The following is a 23,512-nucleotide window of genomic DNA, read 5'->3' as shown; positions in this document are numbered from 1 at the left end:
GTAGGTATCGCCAATTCGTTGAATTGCACAGGATATTATCTTCAGCCCGGACTAATGGTTAGGGTAAAAGCTCGCATCGTAGTAAAAGCTCTCCGGCTGTTGGTCCACGGCATGCTGGGAACTTTCCGCATCCTGGCATCCTTCGCTGGGTTCATTCATCAGTAGAACAAACGCCGTCAGATGGGACAGAAGTGCTAGTGCCACAGAGGGAACCGAAACGAACGGAGGCTCCAAAAGGCGACATCCTCGACTCGTTTGGCGCCATATTTACTCGGACCAATTGGAGACGGCCACTCCGTATTTACGTGACTGCGTGTGTGCGCGAGATAGTCCGGTTTTTTGGTTCCCCCGTCTGTTTGTGTAATTTCGCGCGCTTTTGTGTCGCCCGCTGGCCGGACATCTTATATACCAAAGGGTCGGGCAAAAAGGGCTCCAAAAAAAGGGATTTGAAAAGGCGTGAGATTTGCGGCAGACTGCTGGACCACTGCCAGCGGACTGAAATCTTAATTAGCCATTTAATGGCAGTTGGCAGACAACAAAGGCTGATGGTAAGCCTCCCCAGCCATATGGCCAATATAAATCAATTATAGACCGCGATAGATCTTGGCAGTCTGTCAACCACCCAGGTGTGTTCGGAATTGGAACCACTTTTACTTATTTTTATGGCCAACTGTTTTATGACCGTCGTTTTACTGCATGCTGGCATTTTTACACTTCCATCAGCACTCTATTTTTCACAGTTCAGAGTCAAGTTCACGCTCTGCCTCCCACTCACCATCCATCAAGTTTGTCGATTCCTCCACGGGTCCTGGGCTTTAAACTTATTTAAAGTATTTAAGCCTTGTTATTGCTGGCCATCATTTGCATATTATGATTTAGCTATTGAATTTTATGGTTTTGTTATCAAATGAGACTTTGGAAAAGTCCTTTCGGGTCTTCTTTAGATTGTTTTTCAACTCATTATAAATTGTCTTTTATTTCATGTTTAAATATTCGGCATTATTATGCTGTAAAAATCGGTTTGGTTTCTTATACAAAGCCTTGTTAAAATCTTAAACAATTTGTTGTACTTTCGGTTGGTGGGGTTTCAATGTCAAACAGTCATGAACTTGATATTTCAAAAGAGGTTTCAAAAATGTTCTTGGCAGTTACGAAAAGGTTTCTTTCTTGACTGCTAGGCGATTACAAAGAATTTTCCAGACTTCTTTGGTACATCAAACGTCAAAATGTTCAGGCAAAGCCAATTAGGTTCTTCGCAAACGAGAGTTCTTTGTTAAATTTATAAAGCTAAGATAAAAAAGGAACACCTAAGGATAGATGTAAAATTCCGATAATTACTTTGCAAGAAATAAAAATTAAATCTTACACGCATTTAAAGTTCTGTAATCAAGACTATAAATAAAATCTTGCACGCGTTGAATTCCCCCATGAAATATTTGCATTAAAGAACCATATTTCATATTTTAAATGACCATAAAAATATGAACTCGTGCAACTTAATCATCGTGTTACCATAAAATAGCTTTCAATAATAACAAGTTATTTGCCTAACGTTTATTATATGTACATTAACAGAGTTTTAGATGTATTCATACACATGGATATGACACGTTTCTTGATTGACATTTAAAATATAAAACAGAATAGAACATTCGTGAAAATTATATACGTGACTTGCCTGGAATTATAAATTTCTACCGCACAAATCAATTCTCCATCAGGATGTGCATTTCATTTAAGAATATACATTAATATTGGGACTTTAATAACTGTTTCCTGGCGTATTAAAACTTTAACTTTTCTAATAAAAACGCACTTTAAAGTTGGCATAAAACGGCCATAAAAAACAGACTGTTCACGATGGCTTTGCTCTTAAAAATTTGCATTAAAAACCTATATTTCACAATTTTTCCGACCATTATAAACTTGAGAAAACACCACGTATTGTGCTAACACAGAACAGCTTTTAACCATTAATCGTTTTCTAGTTAAATCTTTTATTAGCGTATCCTCAGCTCAATTTATGCAGACAAGTTCTCGCTCAAAGTGGAGCACTATATAAAATGCAACCGACTTGTGCAATATTTCCATTTATATAGTGCTTACCGGTGCTCAAGGCACTCAAACGACTTGATATTTTTCAAGGAAAGCCACAGCAAAAGCCGGCTAAGATATAGCGTCGATTTTCTTTTCACTTCCCTGCAGTTTGAAGAGCAGATGCTGGGAAGTTTGGTTAAAGGCGTGTTGGCTCAAGTTTGTGGCCCGCACATGTGCAATTAATAAACATCGTGGTCGGAAAGTTTTCCCCAGTCTAATTACAGGTAAGCCTGTTCGACCATCATTCCAAATCCCTTGAGGATCAAAATATTGTGTACTGAGGTGGCCAAATGCGATAGGTAAATCAAAGTGTTTACCTGTGCAGTTGAAGGGGAAAAACAGATTTGTTTGGCAAGACGTTGCGAGGGAAAATTCCAATAAAGTGAACGGAAAATCAATAAAATTCAATTTAAGAAAAGCGAAAAGGGAACGCTGTCATTTGTTTGCAAAACTCGAAGTCTACAATGTATCTATTTGAAGAATTATATCTGTTTATTTGTCAAAGTTGTGTAGTTCCATGAGAAACTTACTTTTTTTGAAGGCTTCAAAGTTGCGATATAGTTATACTAAAGTCATACAAAAATTTTAAGTTAAAAATAACACTATACGGTTTTTTAACGCAACTTTTAAGGGTGTATTGAAGCCAAGTTAAAAGTGTTTGCTACCTTATTCCAATTAAATGGCTTCGACAAAATATATATAAGAGCCATTCTAAAATAAAGCATCCATTAGCACATCAATTAACTCTATGTACATATTGTACCTGGAACCAACCCACATAGCATGTGCGTGTTGGGGTGGACCTTAGATATACGTTTATCACGTATACGCAGTGTTGACACATTTTATTAAATTCAGTTTCTTGCTAAGCTCTAAAATGTTTCTGTCACATCCTAATAAGCGGCTTAGTTTTTGAAATGATTGTGCATTTTGTGATGAATAATATGAATAAGTAAGTCAAAAGAATTAAAAACAATTTTCACACAAAAGCTTGTATGAGTTTATGTCAACAAATTGGCAAACAAAATTCTTTGCTGTCTTTTTTAATTTTCCTTTAATAACTATTAGCTTTTATTTTTGGAGTCTACCTATAATGTTATATGTTGTTCTTTAAAACTTTAATAAATATTATATTTATTATTATATTATATTTAAAAAATCCAAGATAGATTAGTTAAACTTACATGAAAGAATTGAATCTACCTTTAAAGTGTCCATCCCAGAGCCACACACTCTGTGTAAATATGTGACTAAGTACTTCATGTGGGAAGGGAAAATGGAAAGATCGAATCGGTTTTCCATTCATGATAGTAGGGGTGTGGGTGCTTCTGACCTGACTGACAATTAGGCCAATCATGAGGAATCACTTGCCATGACAAACGCCCGGGCCACGTGTATACCTACAAATTGATGTATTGTTTTTGGGCCGTCGAGTGCCCCATCAGAAGCCATCAGGGAGTTCTCCGAGAAGAGCTCGGCGAGAAGCAGGATCCATGGACAGGTCCTCGGTGCAGGGCACGCAAATTCAACGGAAAATGTACGCCATCCAAATAATTTAGACAATGGCACTCGTGCGCACACGCCATGCCCAGGAAACAGGATGTGGCGTACTCCACTCACACACACATAAACACAGGATACCATCCAAAACCGTCAACACACATACACACTCAGTCAGAAACGCCACCATAAACATACGCACACCACTAAAAACACACACAGACAGACAAAGCCTGACTGAATGCAGAGAAACAGAGGCGACAATTTTAGTGCTATTTCGGTCATCACTTGGCTTTACTGGAGGTCAGAGCCAAAAACGGAACCTATTGGGACCCCGAATGGAAGACATCACTCTGGACAGCCTCCGAACTCCTATCCTCATCTTCATCCTCATCGTCCTGCCCATCCCATCTCGCCTCAATTTTCCCTTATCGCCCTCCTATTATTTCTTATGCGCTGGTGTGTATCTGCTGTCCAACATATGTTCTCACTTAGATTGCGGTCTTCCTCCTTTGGCTTGTGTCCCAACAGCTGCAACTACACTTAAGGAAAAACAGACATTAAACAAAAGGAACAAAAGGGCAAGGAATTTAATCACTGAGAGAAATGGCACACGGTTTATAAGTAATAATAATCCCGAATTTAAATAGATCTTATTTTCACCTGCAATATACATAATACCTAAAAGCGTATGTTAACAGAGTTTGTTCTCTTAAAACAGTAAGGGGTATTTATTAATATTGGTATATATTTTAGTATTAGGATATTTTTAAACATTTTTATGACTATCCTTATGATTTCAAAACCTTTTTTTCATATTACATTGATACAAAGCTCATTTTTTCAGTTAAATAAAAGTAGTCGTACATCATACATTTTAGAATCAAGAAGAGATTTTCTGTCAATTTGTTTATTTGATAAGTTAAGAATAAATACTGTTCAAAATTTATAATTTACAATGATAACTAGATTAATATTTCAATTTTTAAACAATCATTTTATTAGACTTGTAAAAATATTAAGGAATTTAGTTTATTTTACAATAAAAAACAGTCTTAAGTATCAGAATGATAACAGTTTGGACCTAACAGTTAAATCCACAGATAATCTAGGTTTATACCTCTTAGTTTCTTAGTGTGGGACAACATCGCAGTAGAAAATACAAAACACACAAACAGCAGAGCGGAAAAACTTCTATTATTATTTGTTTGCCACCTTTCGGAAGAGGAGGTGCAGTATCCCCCCGTTTCCGGTTCGTAAGAGGAATTGCTCTTTCATCGTGTAATTGAGTTTTCACGCAGTACGTGCAAGAAATTTTTAAAACTGATCCAGTGAAAACTTTTGCTCATAATCAAATTGGATGCCCCCGAATGAAGATGGAAGATGCAAAAGGATGCGTATTTTAATTTGAATAACTTGACGGCTACAACATATTGTTGTGCGTGGGGGTCGCTAAATTGTATTAGGCCACGGAGAAGTGCTCAACATAAAAGTTTGCCAGACAAAAGTTCGTGTCGATTGGCGGAATCTAATAGCTCAGCCGTAAATAGATTGTTCCTAAGTGAGTGATGTGATATGGAACACAGATTAGCTGCCCCAGGAGTTGGACTGCGAGTTCAAACTTTCCCAGCTATTTAGCCAGTCGACCAAAGTTGCCTTGATTGATGATGTTTTATGGGATAAGTTCGTAGTGGAACCCTGAGTGTATCAGATGGGGTTTCACAAATTAATTTATAGTTTACGAAATTAATTGAAACTCACTTTTATCTCACTTATTTATTGTAGCGATTGTTCAAATGGTAGTATGGTAGCGTGATAAATATGGGATTAATTCGTAAAGTTAACTATTTGGCGACTTTTAATTAGCTAATATTAAATCTTAGCTTAATAATAACAACACTAAGCATAATTATTTTAGATTTTTTTTATTAAATTTAAGATATGTACACTTAATTATCCTATCGTATTTTAAAGTATGTATGATTGCGTGATAAATATGGGTATAATAGAATGAAAAGTTAACTTTTTGGCGACTTTAAATTAAATTATATTAAACTTTACCTAAAAAACGTAAACATAATTATTTTAGAATTTATTTTATTGAGTTATGGATGTGTACACTTTATTATCCTAGCGACTTTTAAAGTATATGCGATTGCGCGATAAATAAGGGAATAAATGATAATAATGTCTTGTGACTTAAAATTTTATAATGTTTTATAAAAGCTTAATAACACAAAAGGATATAAAACTATTTTATTAACTTAGTTCATTCTAACGATCTTTAAACATGCAAAAATGTTAAATGTATAAATAACATAAGACCTTTCAAAGCAGATTATATTTGTAGTAAGTTAACTTTTTCTTTCTTAATGTACATTTTATAAGTTCATTTGTTCTCACTTTATTAACACAATACCATTTGTTCCATCCTAACAGTCTTTTAAACTATCCAATAACACGGTTGTGCCACTTGGTTCGAACAGCTTTCGTTAAGTTTTAATTAAGTTAGAGCCACATTTTGCATACCCCGCAAAGGAGAACCCATTTGCGCTAAGCTCTGATTTTAACTGGGAATTTATCGTCAGCAAATTGCAATGTGCTCACTTGGCATGGCAAATCGCCGAGCTCATTTGGCCAAATCCGCCCCGTTGTTCCGGTGGTCCCACGTTCCCACCGGAAGCCGCCGGCACAGTAAATGGAGCAGACTAACTACGGAAATGCATCAGGCATAAACACACCGCAAAGCCTCTGGCCCCCCACCTTTCACCTCCCCCCCTGTGATCCCTGGGCATGCAATTTCCAAATTGCTTTCTCTAAGCTGGGAAACAATTTATGTGTGTAAATTGGCCCCGCCTCCCTAACACACAATTGCACACACACTCACACTCGGGACCATTCACCTTTGGCTGCCTGAGCTTCTTACACTAATTACACAAATTGAACACAATTTATTGTTGCCATGGGAGCAGAACTCTCGATGGTTGCCACTGCTGTTGCCGCCGGCGACACGCTCCAAGTGGCAGCAATTTGGTTAATATTAAATAAGTACTTGCATATTAATTATATGCATAATTACACGACCAGACGAGGCGAGCTCTCCTGTTTGGGTGTTTTCTGTAATTAAAACATGCTGACGTTGCGTATACGTAATGTGACGAGTGGCTGAGCTAGCGTGTTCCCAGAAAAGAATTCCATTGGAGCCGCACGAAGAAAGCAGATTTATTTTGCATATCCGAATGCCTCCATATTTTGATTTAATTTAAAAATATGTGGTTCGTTGCTGCGCGAAAGTGTCAATTAAAAACTTGGCCTGCGCCTAATGTTGGTTTTTAATTATTAATGGCTCTGAAGTCTAAATATTCCTTTTGAATTTCTATGTTTTTGTGATTCTTATATAATTTCAAATGGTTAAACATATTTGGTATTATATATCAAATTTATTAGGTATAGTAATTAACGTTGCTGTGGGAAAGTGTCAATTAAAATCTTGGCCTGCACCTAACGTTAGTTTTAATTATTAATGGCACTAAAGTCTAAATGTTCTTGTTAAATTTATACTTTTTCATGAGTCTTATTTAAATTTGCTGGTTATAAATTTTATTTTTTTTAACACATTTGGTATTGTGTATCAATTTTATTAGGTATTGTGATTTACGTTGCTGTGGGAAAGTGTCAATTAGAAACATGGCCTGTGCTTAATGTTTGTCTTTAATTATTAAATACATTCTCTTGAGTCCTATTAAAAATTCCTAGTTATAAATATGAATGATATTTAAAATTTGTAGGTTTTATGATTTTTGTTACTGTGAGAAAATGTAAACTGAAAATGTTTTACAAATCTTTGAAGCTACCATTAAGGTTTAGTCATTTTAATAAATACATTTTTAATTTTTTTTTATTTTTTACATAAGAACATATTAATTTCTTTCTTATCCAACATGTTTTATCTTATTTAGATTTTTGCAAAAGCCGGAACACTTTGTAACACATTATCATATCCGGTTTCCCTATGCCTTCGGCATGCGTTGCCTACTTGTGTGTGTGGGCTTCCTGATTTCTGTTTTATACCCAAGCTGATTATGCTTCTGACAGAGTCATTAACAATTTGTTGGGCTGGATTTACTCAGAGATTTTATTTGCATTCCTTTCCGCTTTTCTCCCTCAGTTGTTTTTCCGGAAGCATCATAAGAAGCAGCATCAGAAGCAGCAGCAAAATAAGGAACTGTAGCACAACCAAAAGCCGATCAGCAGACCGTACAGCTTTGAGTGCTTTATGGTACCGAAGTGGCATCCCAAGTCCTAACAACTAACTAACAAGAACAACATCGGCTTAGGGCAGCAGGAAGTATCAACACGAGCCAAGGATACAAAGCAATCTATAAAGATGGCCGGCGGGGGCAGGACAGCCGGCAAATACGGTTACTCGGACAACAATTATTACAGTGGTGAGTGGATAAGGGTAAAAATATAATGACATTGACGGAGAAACCACGATAAGACTTAGACCTTAATAAGGGATTTGTGTCGGTCACATTTCACGCTTTGTTAATATGATTATATACTCACCGTTTCGTAGGATTATTTTGGTTATAATTCTATTTTATTTTATAAAAGCAACAAGAAACCATTCTTATTCATATGCCCACTCATTTTTTCTACATAAAGCGACTGATTTATTGTTAATTTTATGGGTGTCATGATAGTCATGGAAACCTTTTATTATTTTTGTTGGCCAAAAAGATCTTAAATTCATTTATTCAACATTATGAATCAACAAAAAACTAAAACAGCCAATGATTTATTGTCTTTTTTTGTGTATAGCATAACTAATGCATAATGTAAATGTTAATGATTTGATCATTTATTATCTTACTCGCAAAAATAATCAACTTTATTTTGTTTCTGCTAGAAATAAACTCAGCAGAGAAACAAAAAATAATAAATAAAATCATTTTTTTAATTTTAGTATTATGGGTAACAGATAACCAATTAAAAAAACCTGATCATATAGACCGAAAAAACAATGATATAATTATCCTGATTCTAAATTCTTAAAAATATATAAATTAAAGGACTCTGCCTATCATTAGTGTTCCCTTAAAAATATTTAGATAATACCTTGTTGAAAAGCTTTAAGTAATGCAAAATACTTTTTCTGAAAGCTATTATCAAAAAATATCTGTTGATAAATAATACAGATAACCAGATAAAAAATTATATCATGACTCGAAAAAGCAAATAAATATTTATTCTAATTATTAATCCTATCAATTAAACTAAAGGACTCTGCCTATCATCAGTGTGCCCCTCTTCATAATAATACCCTGCTGAAAAGCTTTAAATAATGCAGAATACATTATCTGAGAGCTATTATCAAAAAATATCCGTCGATAAATAATTCATTACTCCCATTCACGTGTCAGCATGCCAGACAGCTTCAGCGCTGAAGTAAATGTCCAAATAATACAAAATTATGTTTATTGAAATCTGTCATTATTACTGGTTTATGAATAAATGACAGGCCTTGTTATTTCAGCCCTAACCACTGTACATTCCGATCCCAGCAGGCATTTTGGGGTGTCGGATGTTCGGGTGGCTCGTTGTCCGCACTGTCGCCCATTTGGCGGGCTTATGTTGGCCCCCCGTTGGCGTCGTCCTGACGTCCTGCTGATGAAGTCCTGCCGCATGCCTCACCGTAATCAGTGTTGAAAAGCGTGTTTTTATTCGTGTCTTGATTACGTATGTATATTCCGCTTGTCAGGGTTTTTATTACATTTATTTCGGTGCGTTTCTTATACACATGAGTACCTACTCGCATTGGAATTTTCTCCTGCTTGTACATACATTATTTGTTTATGCGTCTGTCGACTGGGGATTTGTGTGCTATAAATGGTTCCTCGGGTGCTGGGCTCACCCACATATCATTCACGCATGAAAGCAATATAATTCAGTTGCTCTGTGTAATGATGTTTGGCTTGATTTTATCTCGCTATATTGCGCTACGAATGTGAATGAGTTCAGGTGAAGAACCAGCCGAAGGACATTTTGCTGTGTTTGCATAAAGTTTTTGTTTTCTGCTAAGTGAGCTTGAACGCCCACCCGTAGGCTAGATTTCCGCCCATCCCAAGTTCCGAAATTCAACCATTGAGAAGGCTTTTGTACTTTCAAACAAGTTTAGTGTAGTTTTTATTGCCGCAAATTGTTCATTTAATATTTATTAGTCATTAAAAGAAATGCTGAATAAGCCTGGCAATAAAGCAGCAACGTCTGTGCTGTCACCTAGAACTGAAACCAAATTATTAAAGGAAAAATGTAATAAATTGAAGCCAAAAATGTACTTACATTTGGCAAGGCTGGGCATTCACACCAATAATTTTGCTGTCAAAGTGAAACACAAAAGGTACGAGTATTTTGATTTGACAGGAAAATTATTGGAAATGTCCGAAATTTGATAAAGAGATACTCGAAATTTGGTACGCATTCTATTATAATATTTTTAAATACGTCTAAGGGAAGAGGTAAAAGTTATGAAAAATGTTTTAAAATGTATATGTGTCTTTCCTTACTTTAAAATTGCTCTCCAAATAATAATATTTCTCATAATGCTTTAAATAATATAATATATTTCTTGATTATATACACGCAATTTGCACAGGGCATTTGTCTTATTTCCCTTAATTTAACTGGCCCACTTGGGGAACTCCGTGCTCGCCGGATAGATCACCATTGTCCAAACGGTTCCAGTGAACAGCAGGCAGAAGAAGGACCAAAAGGTTGGCAAAATACCGGCCACAACCATGTACTTTGTTTTCAGACCCGTATAGCCGGATATAATTGCATTAGGTGGAGTGCTCACAGGCAGATGAAAGGCCAGGCTGCAGGCCAGAGCAGCGGGAAAAGTCAATGTGATGGGATGCACTTTGATCGCCAGGGCCTAAACAGTAAATTTATACAAGAATATTAATAATAAAATGAATAAACATTTGGGATGACTGTCAGAAACTTACCATTTCCGCAAATATGGGAATCAGAATGTTGCAGATGGCCACGTTAGAAGCGAAGGCGGTACAAAATAGTGAAAGTAAAATACACATAGCTACAACTAGGACATGATGCATGTTACCGGCGAATGCCAAGGACTCGCCCAGCATTTTAGCCATTCCACATACCCGGCTGCCCTCGGCCAAAGCAAATCCACCTCCTGCCAAGGAAATATTATAATAATATACTTTCTTTCAGCTTTACTGGTTCTCGATTTAGTGATAATTCTCAGATTGTGAGCCATTGTTTTATAAATAGGTAAAGAATAATATGAATTGTGATGTGATATGTATATTCGTGGGGAATATATGGTTGACAGAAAGACTTACCCAACAGAAAGCACAATCCAAAGGGAGTGTACTTGTGGCAGTAGACCCACGAGAGGCAGGCATCCATAGTTTGTCCTGGGAACGGAGCCTTTCCGCAGCAGTACTTGAAGAAGGTATACTGAGTAGGCAGAGCGAAGAGGAACAGAACCGAGAAAAATACCGGTGGACCACTGCCGATGGCTCTACCAAGAATTAAATAAATTTATTAGTTATTAGATACTCCCCAACAGACCTAGGGAAACTCACTTAGCATTCAAAAAGTCGGCCCAGCCGGGAAAGAAGCCTGGTCTTCGGGTAAACAGCAGGAAAATCATAAGGATAAAGAGCAGGCCCACTTGAATCTCATGACAGCTCATTGATCCCAACTCCTTTTTGCGCTCCTTGATCACGGCCTTCACAATGTCCTTGCCCTCGGCGCCCTTCTTCACCTCCTGACCAATCTTGCTCTTGGGTCTGAAGAGACCCATGTGGGTAATTTGCAGCGAAAGGTACGTGAGAAAGATCAGCACGATCACCACAAATGGAATGGCGTAGGCCATAAAGATGGGGAAGTCAATCTTCTCCTCGGAGTTCGGAAAGCGCCTATGGGTTTTATAAATAGTATGGCATTAGAAATATCACCAAACTCAACCACGGATCCTTACGTATCGTATAGTCCCTTGTAGGTCAAGTTTGTGCCCGTTCCGATCAGGGTTCCACATCCACCAATTGATGAGGCATATGCGATTCCAAAATAGAAAGCCATCGAGATGGTGGATGGGTGCGGAGGGCTAATAGAAAATGGGGATAGTTTATAAAAGATTTTTTAAGAGCCAACATTTGACACATACTCGCCTTCCTCCACTGGCTCTTCTTCCTGAGTCTTATAAATGGCAAACATATTTTGCTAAAAATAAAGATCAGAACAAACAAAAAGCTTAATAATATTTAATATGCTTAGTTTTCTACAAATGGAACTTGACGGCACATAAAATTAATGATATAATGGTAAAACTTTGAAGACGTTTTTCCGGCTCGAAGGACCAATAAATACAAGAACGAATTTTCTGTGAATTCATGGTTTAAGACCGAATATAATCATCAAGCACACCATTACATAAGGATTAAGTCATATTAATAAAAGTTCCTTACCGCTTCCATTTCGTTGAGAACGGCTTTGACTATGGGACACATCATGGCGGTGGCCGCAGAGTTCGAGATCCAAAGCGATATGAAGCAAGTGACCATGACCAAACCGAAGTGCAAACTTTCGAAAGGGAACCATATTAGTTTTATATCGACTTATGGAAGGAGACTTACCGCCTAGGACTGCAACCCACTATAAGAATGGTGGTGAGTGCGATGCGCTGATGGAGGTTGCTGTACTCAATAGCTAGAGCGATCAGCAATCCACCAAGAAACATAACCACAGTGTCGCTGAAGTAAAAACTGCATACCTTATCCGAGGGCTAGGAAATGTTAGATATGAAAGATCACATTTATAGATAAACAGATTATTACTCTTAAAAATGTTGTAATTTAAAAAAAAAACTTGATAATAAGGAAATCCACTTCTCATATCAAAAGATGTAAAAGTTTTGTAGTGCTATTCGTTTAAGAAAATCCACCTCAGTTTGTATCTTCTCAAACACCAGCTTACCAAAATCCCAAACAGGGGCAGAAAAACAATCGGAAACAGAGCTGTCAAATACAGGGGGATGGCCTCCGTTATCCAGAAGAGTGCCATATTGGCCACCAGGAACATGCATATCCATGCCTGCGGGAGGGGGAAAGAAGTTATCCACCATGGATTGTGGTCTGCCTAACTTACTCTTTGACCCTCCATTAAGCCGTAAATCATGAGTGGCAATGTGACGAGGGGTATGATGATGGTGGCCTTGCCCCTCCAATGGAAACCGCAACAGCGCTTACATGCTTGACCACTTCCCAATCTATCCTCAGCACTGCAATACGAGATCAAAAGTCAATTGTTTTTTAACAAAATGAAGTTGTAAAATCTTACTCGGCCATTTTGTCTGGCTTCTAACACAGTATTACTCTTTATCTTGTATTCAACAGAACAATTTTCACATGGCTCACTCTTGCGCTGATAGAAGTTTGAATCAATTCTATGATACTTTTCATTGTAAACCTCACCTATAATCTTTGGATTTAAGGAACTTTGCTTATCTTGCAAAAACCTTAGTTATACAATTTACCAGAAAGTTCTCTAATGCCTTTACGCTTACACTTCTTATAAGCTAAAGGTGATACCTTTAATACTTTACTTTACAATCCAGTTTTGCATTTTACACAACGTATATCTACAATAATATTATTGTTACGAGACCAATAGTGTTCTTTTAAATATTGCTCTGGTTCTTAATTTCCTTAGCCCAGTCCGGAAAGGTACTCGCTGCAGGAAATATTAACATTCCCCATGTATTCGTGTTCAAAAGAATCAGAAGGAATCCGATAATGGTGGGCAAGACGCCGCAACAGGCCTAAAAAAAAGTTTTCTCTAAATTGGATATTTTTGGATTATCTTTAAGTGCTTTACTTACCAAGTGTTTAGTCTTGATATGAGCATAGCCCGTAACAATTGCGTTTGGGGGTGAGCTCACTGGTAAAAAGTAGCACATACTGATTACCAAACAAGATGGTAAAGTCAGAATCAGAGGATGGAGTTCTACAACGAGAGCCTGCATGAAGAAATTAATGTTATTACGAAGTTTTTAACGCTGTATTAAAGACATTTTGTAGACTTTTTTACGATATATAGTCTTAAAGCTATCTATCCAAAATGAATTTTTTTTTGTGTACGCTAATCAAGTATAGAAACGCCACATGTCAAAGGTCTATACCCTTTTTTGCATAGAAAACATCGGCTTAACTTAAATAATGTATGTATATTTAAAGAACTTCATACATCCTAGAAGCTATTTAAGTATAAAATAAAATTATAAATACTCTTCCCGATCGACTGGCAGTACCTTATAGCCTTAATATATTTTGGATACATAACCTTAGTATGATTCCAATTGGGTGACCATAAAAATAAACAATGAATATATATATTTCTTACCATTTCGCTCAAAATGGGTAAAACAATGTTCGCTACGACCACGTTGGAGTTGAAGACGGAGAAAAACATGGACAGTAGAATCGTGATTACTTGCACAGCAATACTAGGCATTCCGACGAGGAATTGCATGGCCCTTGCTATCATTACATTCACACCAGTTCGTTTACTGGCCTCGGCCAGGGCAAATCCCCCACCTGAAATAAAAAATCAGGGCATTGCTTTAAGAGCCCTGGGGATCTTAAAAACCTTACCAAGCAGGAACAATAGACCCCAGGATATGTTGTCATGTACGAATTTCCAAGCTAATAACGCATCTAATGGCTGACCAGGAAAAGGAGCTGTGACTTGCGATGTTTTAAAGGATTTGAATTGCTTTTAGACTTAGGAAACTCACCTTTGCCGCAGCAGTACTTAAAGAACGTATATTCAGTGGGCAGGGCAAACATTATTATAATAAGAAACATCAATCCAGCAGAACTTCTTACTGGCCTAAAATAGATAAGGGAAATTTAACAGCCGGTTTAAAACGTATACTTGGGTTTATCTTATTCATAAGAACATTTCATAAATACCTCTGTAATCGAATACTCACTGTGCGCTGAGCAAATCGCTCCAACCCGGAAAGAAGCCGGGTCTATGGGTAATTAGGAGAACGATCATTAGACAAAACAATGTTGCAATTTGGATCTCGTGACAGCTCATTGGGCCCAAAGCAATATGCCGCTGTCGCAAAACTTCCTCTAACAATTTCTTGTTCAGATTCGCCTCCTTTATCCTCTGCCCAGTTTTACTGTTTGGTCGAAACAAACCCATGTGGGTTATCATCAGTGCGATGATGACCAGCGTTATATTGCATATAACCAGCAGGGGGATTGAGTAGAACATAAAGTTGGCAAATGTGACCTCCTCCGTGGAAGTGGGGAACCGTCTGCAATAAAAAAAAAACGATTTTCATTTTGTTTTCAGCATACTTACATTATTTTACTGATCGTAGATTCCCTTAAAGACCAGGTTTGTGCCCGTGCCAATAAGAGTTCCCAGTCCGCCAATTGTGGAGGCGTACGCCACGCCCACGTAGAAGGCAACCGACATTTTGGAGGGATGCGGTGGACTGTGGAAGGTTTATAGAACAACTATAGATGCCAAAAATCACGTGTACTTACTCCCCCTCCTCCACTGGCTCTTCCTCTTGCGTCATATATACAGGAAATATATTGTTCTAAAAATAGATTTAGGAGGTGGTTAGATGGTATTTTGAAATCGATATACTTACGGCATCCATTTCATTGATTACCGCCTTGACTATGGGACACATCATGGCCGTTCCGGCCGAGTTCGATATCCACAGTCCCATGAAAACGCTTACACTCATCAATCCCACAAATAAACTGCAAGAACAGATTCAAAAATGTGCAAAATAAGTTCTGTTATAATAAGGTGGTTACAGGCCTACCGTCGTGGACTTCCACCCACAATCCGTATAACTCTCAGGGCAATTCTGGTGTGGAGATTACAGTACTCTATTCCCAAGGCCATAATGAGACCACCCAGAAACATGACAATGGTGTCGGTAAAGTACAGTCTGCACACTGCTGCGGTCTCCTAAAAATACAGTTTCCTTTAAATATATAATCATAAAAGAATAAGATATACTTCACTTACAACAAGACCAAGAAGTGGTAAAAAGGCAATGGGCAACATTGCAGTAACGTAAATGGGCAGGGCTTCGGTGATCCACAGGAGTGCCATGGTGACTATTACGTACAGACATTTGTACTCCTGAAACAGCAGTTCTAGATAATATGATCCATATCTAGAGGGTTTAACCCGTACTTACAGCCTGGTCGTACGCAAAACCCAGAATAAGGATCGGCAACGTGATTATAGGTATCATCACAGCTAACTTTCCTCGCCAGTGGTACTTACAGCAGCGACCTAGTCGAACCTCCCTATGGGAATCGTATTATAAATTAGTCGGTTCCTTGGGCTACTTTCCATATCATCGAATCAAACCGTGGTTCCTCTGGCTCTGCCATCTTGTTGGGTCTTCAGGCCACCAAAGCGATTACTTAGCTAACATTTGGTTTTTCTTCGTACTAGGTATGTGTATTATGTGTGCGGAATAGTGAGTACATTAATAATCGGATCTAAGGAACAGGGAGTACTAAGTTATTCAAGCTTCCAGGAAAGTGTCTTTGCTGCTCTTTTAGGGGACACCTCTTGGTTAAGGGTCGCCGGCAATCAGTGTTGTTTGAAAAAGGGAAATTCAAATCTGAACGCACTTTGATGTCATCTAATTGATAATTTCCTCTCGCACCCGGACAGTTATACAATCAGAGGAGGTCATATTCAAATTATAGAAAGCCACGCAGAGAAAATAAGAGCCGAAATTACGGGGGTGTTCAACATCCGGTTTGATTTCGGGTAAACATTAGATTCAATTAGTGTCCCAGAAAAATCTTACAAACAAATCCAGGCGATTTTTGATTCTATTTTGTTTATCAAAGCAATTAGTGTCGCCGAAAACTCTTCCAAACCAAATCCAGGCAAATTTCTATTGATTTTCGTTTCCATTGCATTTGTCAGAATTTTAAATGCGATTTTGCCATCATTCGTTGAATTTTTAATGAGAAAAACACATTTATAAAAATTAAGTTAGGTTGTTTTTAAGACGAACTTATCAAGTAAAAGAAAACGTTTGCCTAAAATTAAGTATAGTTTATGAAGATTATAAATTTACGACTTAAAAAGAGAACATGTTTTTTTTTTTAATAATCATTAATTTTCGTCAAATGTTAATACATCGTGCGTAATCTTGTTTGATCTCATCGAATTTTTTTTGATAGGTGTCTTTAAATTTTTCGACATTTTTCTCTGTGTGATTAAACATTTACTTCGGGCGGTCGCTTCCTCGTTGGAGTGTTTGGGAAGTTCTGCTTCAATCTTGCCCAAATGAAATTCCTTAATGTTGGCCAAATCCTTGTGGCCACAAAACATTTCGAAGATGTCAGAGACAGGACGCACACAAACGCACTCTTACACATTCGGCGGAGGATATTACATAATGCTAGATGAATGAGAGACCCTAGCTTTCCTCCTCGCCTTTGGGTTTTTTGTACTCCGTCTATTCACATAATCTGTCAAATGACTTTATTGACTAGATTTTTGGTCGGAAAGAGAACAATAAATGAAATATAATACATACATATCGGCTGGCAGCAGGACATGTGTCCTTGGCTGGAGCCCCGAAGACGGTTGGGCCCATCCAGTCGAGAACCTTAATAATTCACGCTCAGTTTAGCCCAGTTTTTGCCCATGGGCTCTATTACGTCTTTCAATTTGCTGAGTCGGAGGCGTTCGTCCCCTGCATTCGTTTTGCATATTTCACGCTATCATAACTTACATTTTGACAGCCCCGAACCTTGTCAGCCCTCCCGGATAGGCATCTCTGTGAATTATTCTTTGATACGGCAAACTTTTCTTGCGCTTTTGATGTTTTCTGCAACCGCAGATTCGAGGTCTTAAAATAAAACTTATAAATGCCTGAACAATTCACAAGAAGTGTGATTTATAGCAAAGGCACCGCAAAACTTTGACCGCACTTGAATGTCACTGGAAACTTTTGAAAAATAGCCAAAGTGGCTAATGATACAATTGTCGGTTGAAAGTTCTCCTAATTGGTATATTATGGCACTGAAACTCTTGGGAAATGCCATTAGCCATTTCATTAGAAACAGACGAGCCAGTTTGCTTAAACTAATTGAAAAGGATACCGAGTTTATTTGAGATTTTGTGGAATAATTAGAAATCTATTAAAACTTTGATTTTAATATATATATATTTTTATATAAGTTATACACTGAATGTTTATAGTTTGGGAAAATATAATAAATGCTAGAAATATGCGTTCTTAATGTTAAACATGGCATTTAAACTTAAAAACTTAAGATAAAGAGTCAATAAAAATACTTTCATTTTAAGTTCTTCTCAAAAAGGATGCTAAAATAAAATAATAATTTATTAAGGAACATCCTAAAGACCTAGGAAATGACTCCCATCTTGCCAAACCTCTAACACTTTAGTTTTTCGCTATACTATGCAATCTTAGGGCTTTGAAATAAACCCAACTTTTGTGGAAATTAAAATAAAGTCATTGGTTTTTATGATAAAGTCTACTAGCTTTTGCATCTATATTCCTGCTCAAAATGGGTTCCATATGTCGACAGCACTTTCACTTTCCCATTGCCGCAAGCCAAGCGAAATATTTGCAAAACTAATTAGAAATGTGGTTACCCCAAATTGGCACACCTCGTCCTTAAAGACGAGAAAATAACCAAACAGAAATCCGTTAAGAACAACCAAGCTGATATAATATATTAAAATACGAATATAAAACGGAAATTAGATATTAAAATGCAATCGAGAATCTCTTGACAAATATTTCAGCTTGCCTTTTTTATTTATTTTGGCATTTAAATATCTTGTTTTGGGAATACAAATCTCCACATAAATCTTGTTTTATCTTCTAGCGATTTGCACAACATTTCCTGCATACATTTGGAATTTTATGGCCTGCACAGCAGGTGAGGCTTTCAGCCAGGGGAAAACAATCGAAATGATTGCCTATTTATGTGGGCCAAGTGACCGTGAACTGTGAACCATGAAGAACACTCGACGCCTCCAAGCCGACCATTAAGCATATTGAGCGCACAAGCACTTATATGCATAATATACCACATACAATGTGTATTAACCCGAATATGAGATTTATGGTGAACCCCAGCTTTTGGGACATGGCCCATTGGGCTTTGAGCCTCCGTAATACGAGCCTTCTAATTAACAAATCCTTGGCGGCGTCGCTTTGGCTGCCTGTAAACACGATTTTAATTTGTTTGATGTGTGTCGAGCGCTGAAGGCGAGTGAATGCTCGGCATCGATTATGTGTTAAATTACCCATAAAGCAAACATCTGGCCTAAATGGACCCGAACAATGAGCGCCTATTTGCTAAAAGTTGGCAGTTTGGAAATGGCTATGGTTATGCCAAATTGAAATTAAACCAACCGCGTTTTAAATGAATGCTTTATATTTGCAAATACCGCACTCGCCTATAATTTAAGTCAAACCTCTAAAAGTTAATGGCATGGCAAATTACACAACCACAATAGGATTAAAATAAAAAAGTATACAAAAAGTCAGATTTAAACTAGGGGGATTTATGATTCATTTCATAAGACAAATTTTCATGTTTTTAGTTTATCTGTTTAAAGATATTTTTTAATGATTATATTTCAAGCACTACGCCGAATAGAAAAGTCAGAGAAAAGCGAATATTGTTATTAAATTTTATATAATAATATAATAATATATTTTATAATAAGTTTAAAAATAATACTATAAATCCAAATAATATATTTTAATATAGAAATTTATTTTTTTAGGTATCCATAGGCTTTATATTATTTAGTCTTGAATCTATACTTTAATATAAAAACTACCTCTGTTATACTTTTAATACAACCGATATTTAATCTTAACTTTCAGTTTTTGGGGAGTAGAAGAGTAGGTATTTATAAGAAACAAAAATTTTAAATGGTAAAGTTCACCATATTAAGTTTAAACTTTTGTAAATATTTTGTATTTTTTTTGATTAAACTTAAGCAGCTTTTGTTTATATGATTGTCACTTACCATTTGTGCAAATCGTTAAGCCTGCTTTTTTACCTTTAATTTAATTGTATGTAAATCAAGCTTAAAACTTAATCCCAAGCAGGCTTTTTGCATACTGTTGCCCCGATAATTGCGTTAATAATCCAACGCCATGTGTGGGGAGATCGTAAAATATTGGAACATCTGCTGTTGTAAAAATGCGAATTGCAAATCCAATTTTCGTATTATTTTTGTTTATTGCAAGCTTTTATGTCTCTGTTGTGTGTGCGTGGGTTGTCATCCAGATTGCTTCTGGCATATGGCCATCATTTATTCTTTACAACACTGCATTTGTCATGGTCCGGCTAAATTTTTTTTGTTTTACGTATTGTTTGAATATGCATGTGCTGAGCCCTTAAAAAAATACGTATTGTGGATTGGCAAACAACAGCAGGGAAGCCACCCATTTAACCCACCTGACAAGAATAATTGCCTGTAATTTGTTAGCGAGGCCTCTAAATCTTGTTTCTTTCGCTTGTTTTTGCTATCTTTTTCAGGTCACTCGTACAAGAGCATCAACGATGAGATTATACTGGTCAGCATCATAATGGGGATTACCATACTGGTGCTCATCACCATCGCCCTGTGCTACATTGCGTATGAGAAGTGCCAGAAGAAGCGGGAGTACTATATCAATGCCTAAGGGGTTTGAATTCTTCCCCCTCCTTTCCGGAATATCGAAGGATGGGACTTCCGTTCTTTTCGTCCTGTTTTTGTTCTTCTTTGCAGCGGTGGCACTGCAAGGCTAAATGTCAACACGGTATGCGACAATGTTGACGTTGACGATTTAGTTGGCCAACAAAAATAACCCAGAGTGGCTGCAGCCAACCAAGAGGCTCCTCTTTTTACCCCCAACCCAAAATCCCCGCCAGACACGTACACAAATCGGAAAGCAGTGGAATTTCTGCTGTTTAAACGTTCTCCGGCATCTTTGTTGGTTTTTTGCCACAGTTGCAGTTTTTCTCAAGTGCCAGGAAGCATGGCTCTATTGTTTGCCCACTGTGCACAGTGGGTGCCGCCTGGCACTTGACATTTGTCCAGCCAATTAGGCGTTTGAATTTCTCCATTTCGTATTTTCCTTGGACTTGGTCGTTGGGGAAAAAAAAATAATCAACACAAAGGATATGTAAGCTTTTGGCTTTTTAAAGTCTGTACTATTTGTGCGCTGCTCCAGACAATTCCGACTTTTTAAGACTTTCATAAATTCGTGTTTTTATGCCGCACCCGGGCATTTCAATTTAAAATGCAATTCGCTCGAATTCCACCATGCAGCAACCTTTTGTTTGTCAAACCGAGGAGGAATAATAAAAAAGAGCCAACCGAAACCTCACACCACGGAATAATGGGGCCGAAAGAAATATAAGCGATACTTTTGCAAGTGCGCTGTGTCGATATTGTTGCCCCAAACTGAATGCTGGAAACATTGTGCATATGTACACGGAGAGAAATTGTTGTAACCGGTCGCAGATAACAGTCATTCAGAGATCTTAAAACTTTTGCTTATATTTATTTAACTTGATTCACCTTTATTTAAGGCAAATAGTAAAAAAGTAACCAAATTTTAATCTTTAAAAAAATTAAATAGTTTTCAATCATTTTTTAAAACAACAACCTTTTGTAAAAAATGAAAATATACAAACGACATAAGCTGGTTAATTTTTAAAATATGTTTTGCATCAAAAATAGACCACAACTATTATAGTTCCATTTATTAATGCTAAATGTTTCAACAATATGTAATCTTAAAAAGGAATTTCTTTTAAATTTGAATCAGTTTTGATCAGAACCGAAAAAAATGAAAGCAGTAGGATTATTAAAATGAAAATATTACTTAATGTTTTTTTTTATAAACCAAAATACCAACAATATTTAAGTTTTTATTGGTAATTTAATTTTATAAATCATTATCCACCTGAATCTCTTGAAGAATTTTAAAAATTGTACTTATTTTTCGTATTTTAAATACTTTTAAGGTATATAAGTAATATACTTAGACTTTTTTCTCTGTGTAGTTTTACACACATATTCCAATTTGGGATATTGACAGCGCGGGAGCATTTAACCAACCAATGGACAGGGACAGGGACCAGGGAGACACTTGCAGCTAGTGAGTGACTTTTCTTATATCCCCTTTTTTGTTGGCCTTTTTGTCTGCTTTTCTGGGTTTCATTTCTTTTTTTTTGGATGGGTTCAAGACCGTAGCTCGAGGCTGAAATAATAAAAACAGCAACGGAAACTGGGTGCAGTGCACACGGACAAAGCGTAAAGGAACAATAAAGGAAATCACCCAGCGATTCCGTGGTAGCAAAGCGATTCCCAGTCGGAGATAAAGGCCAGAAAGAGTTGCCATTAAATTAGAGCAAAATGGACCACATTTAAAGATCCTTCTGGCCAAACTAGGGGGTGGTCATAAATTAAAGCTAACGTCGGCGCCCGGAAGGCCCACAAAAATATCTATTCCGGCTCACATCCCCCAAAAAAAAAATACAATATAAAACCAACACACATCCGCCTTTTTGGCCATGTGTCGGGAACTCAATGTTAATCAGCTTAGACAACCTCCGTCATCGGTTTCGAGGCATTTTGTTGTTTTTCCTGCTTTTTTAGGCACATCAAGAGGCCTAAAAGCAAACAAATAAGTCGATTTTCGTGGGTATGCGACCGGGCCATATCACCCCCTAAAAATGCTTTTAAAAATTAAACAACTGATAAATGACAAAGTTCGTTGGACCAGAAATTATCGTTTGACAAATTGGCAGGCCATGATGAGAGCTCATCAATTGCCTGGCAACCACGTGGAGACCTAGTCCTCTCAGATCCTGCGGCTACAGGGCTCTTAGGGCAAAGCCAGACGAATTACTTATGACCAAATGGGTCTATTGACATGGAAAATTAACTCAGACGATTTTACGTAGAAGGATTTATGATGAAAGAACGCTTCAGTTCAAGTGAAGTCTGGAAAATTTATTTTTATTAGGATGGTTATTCATATGTTTGGCGAATTGCTCCTGTCATAAAATTTTACTGCTCTTTTTATATATATTAAGTTATTCTCCCTTCTTTTGTTTTTAAAGTTGATATAGAAGAATTTGTTAAAGTTCTTGTTAACCCTTTCAAGCAGCTTAAGTTTCTCATGTCTTATTCATAGAACACATTTTTTGAACCCTTTGAATAAATCCCTACTTTTCACAACACAAAACTTTGACCACAAACCGAACACAAAAGTTAACTTGACACTCAACCACCGAAATGTACTTTAATAGTTTATCATCAACAATAGCCATGGAAAGCGGAATATGGAAAGGAAAAAACTTTACTAATTACCCGTTAAGCAAGAAAAATCCCAGCATAAAAACCCAGACACGCTCAAAGAGCAACAATACATTTTACGACGTCCATAATAAAAAAGGAAAGATTGCTAGAACACGCAGAGCACAAATTTTAGCACTGTCGTGTGTCTGAGTTAGGAAAAAATTGGGTTTCGGGGGGCAAGGGTTACGGCTCGCAACTTAAAATGCATCCTTATCCTTTATCCTTTGAAGGGAAACTCACTTTCGCTGCGTGCGAAAAGAATGACTCATTACTTTTTAAGCGGACTCAGATACACAACCACCCAAAAAAACCTCCCATAGCACACGTAGTCAACTTTACGTCCGGTTTTATAGTTTTTTCTTTATGTATGGCTGTCTCACTAATTGCCACATGACTTGGCCAAAGATGAAAGGACGCTCCAGGACGAAACGAAATTAATGAAATTACTTTAGTGTCGCTG

At 37.1% G+C, this 23,512-nt stretch overlaps 3 protein-coding genes and 1 long non-coding RNA gene across 4 annotated transcripts; 1 reads left to right on the top strand and 3 right to left on the bottom strand.

Annotated features, from left to right (window-relative positions):
* Positions 1-21,374, top strand: LOC108005061 (uncharacterized). Its single transcript, XM_017068203.4, has 3 exons — positions 1-548; positions 7,766-8,045; positions 20,238-21,374. The coding sequence occupies exons 2-3, from the start codon at positions 7,985-7,987 to the stop codon at positions 20,381-20,383; spliced, it is 207 nt and encodes a 68-aa protein (XP_016923692.1). The 5' UTR covers positions 1-548; positions 7,766-7,984; the 3' UTR covers positions 20,384-21,374.
* LOC136117067 (uncharacterized) lies at positions 9,131-10,336 on the bottom strand. Its single transcript, XR_010654284.2, has 3 exons — positions 10,167-10,336; positions 9,943-10,106; positions 9,131-9,885 (listed from the first exon to the last, which is right to left on the bottom strand). It is a non-coding gene; the product is annotated as an uncharacterized lncRNA (long non-coding RNA).
* LOC118876763 (protein I'm not dead yet 2) lies at positions 10,340-13,056 on the bottom strand (the record flags this gene model as incomplete). The annotated part of the gene is made up of 11 exons (XM_036817356.3): positions 12,973-13,056; positions 12,781-12,913; positions 12,610-12,726; positions 12,270-12,418; positions 12,102-12,216; positions 11,801-11,856; positions 11,615-11,740; positions 11,217-11,552; positions 10,971-11,152; positions 10,608-10,801; positions 10,340-10,534 (listed from the first exon to the last, which is right to left on the bottom strand). Coding segments are annotated over exons 1-11 (1,611 nt in total), but the record flags the coding sequence as incomplete, so codon positions are not given.
* Indy-2 (I'm not dead yet 2) lies at positions 12,995-16,204 on the bottom strand. The gene is made up of 14 exons (XM_036816900.3): positions 16,048-16,204; positions 15,872-15,983; positions 15,697-15,813; positions 15,488-15,636; positions 15,308-15,422; positions 15,198-15,253; positions 15,020-15,145; positions 14,627-14,962; positions 14,429-14,523; positions 14,286-14,372; positions 14,035-14,228; positions 13,514-13,651; positions 13,107-13,453; positions 12,995-13,056 (listed from the first exon to the last, which is right to left on the bottom strand). Exons 1-13 carry the CDS (start codon positions 16,068-16,070, stop codon positions 13,313-13,315), a joined length of 1,689 nt encoding a protein of 562 aa, XP_036672795.3. The 5' UTR covers positions 16,071-16,204; the 3' UTR covers positions 12,995-13,056; positions 13,107-13,312.
* Positions 21,375-23,512: the final 2,138 nt, after the last annotated feature.

This window comes from Drosophila suzukii, chromosome 3 (assembly GCF_043229965.1).
Source record: "Drosophila suzukii chromosome 3, CBGP_Dsuzu_IsoJpt1.0, whole genome shotgun sequence".
Lineage (NCBI taxonomy): Eukaryota > Metazoa > Arthropoda > Insecta > Diptera > Drosophilidae > Drosophila > Drosophila suzukii.
The sequence above is the reverse complement of the archived record's forward strand: the minus strand, read 5'-3'. Positions and strand labels throughout refer to the sequence as shown.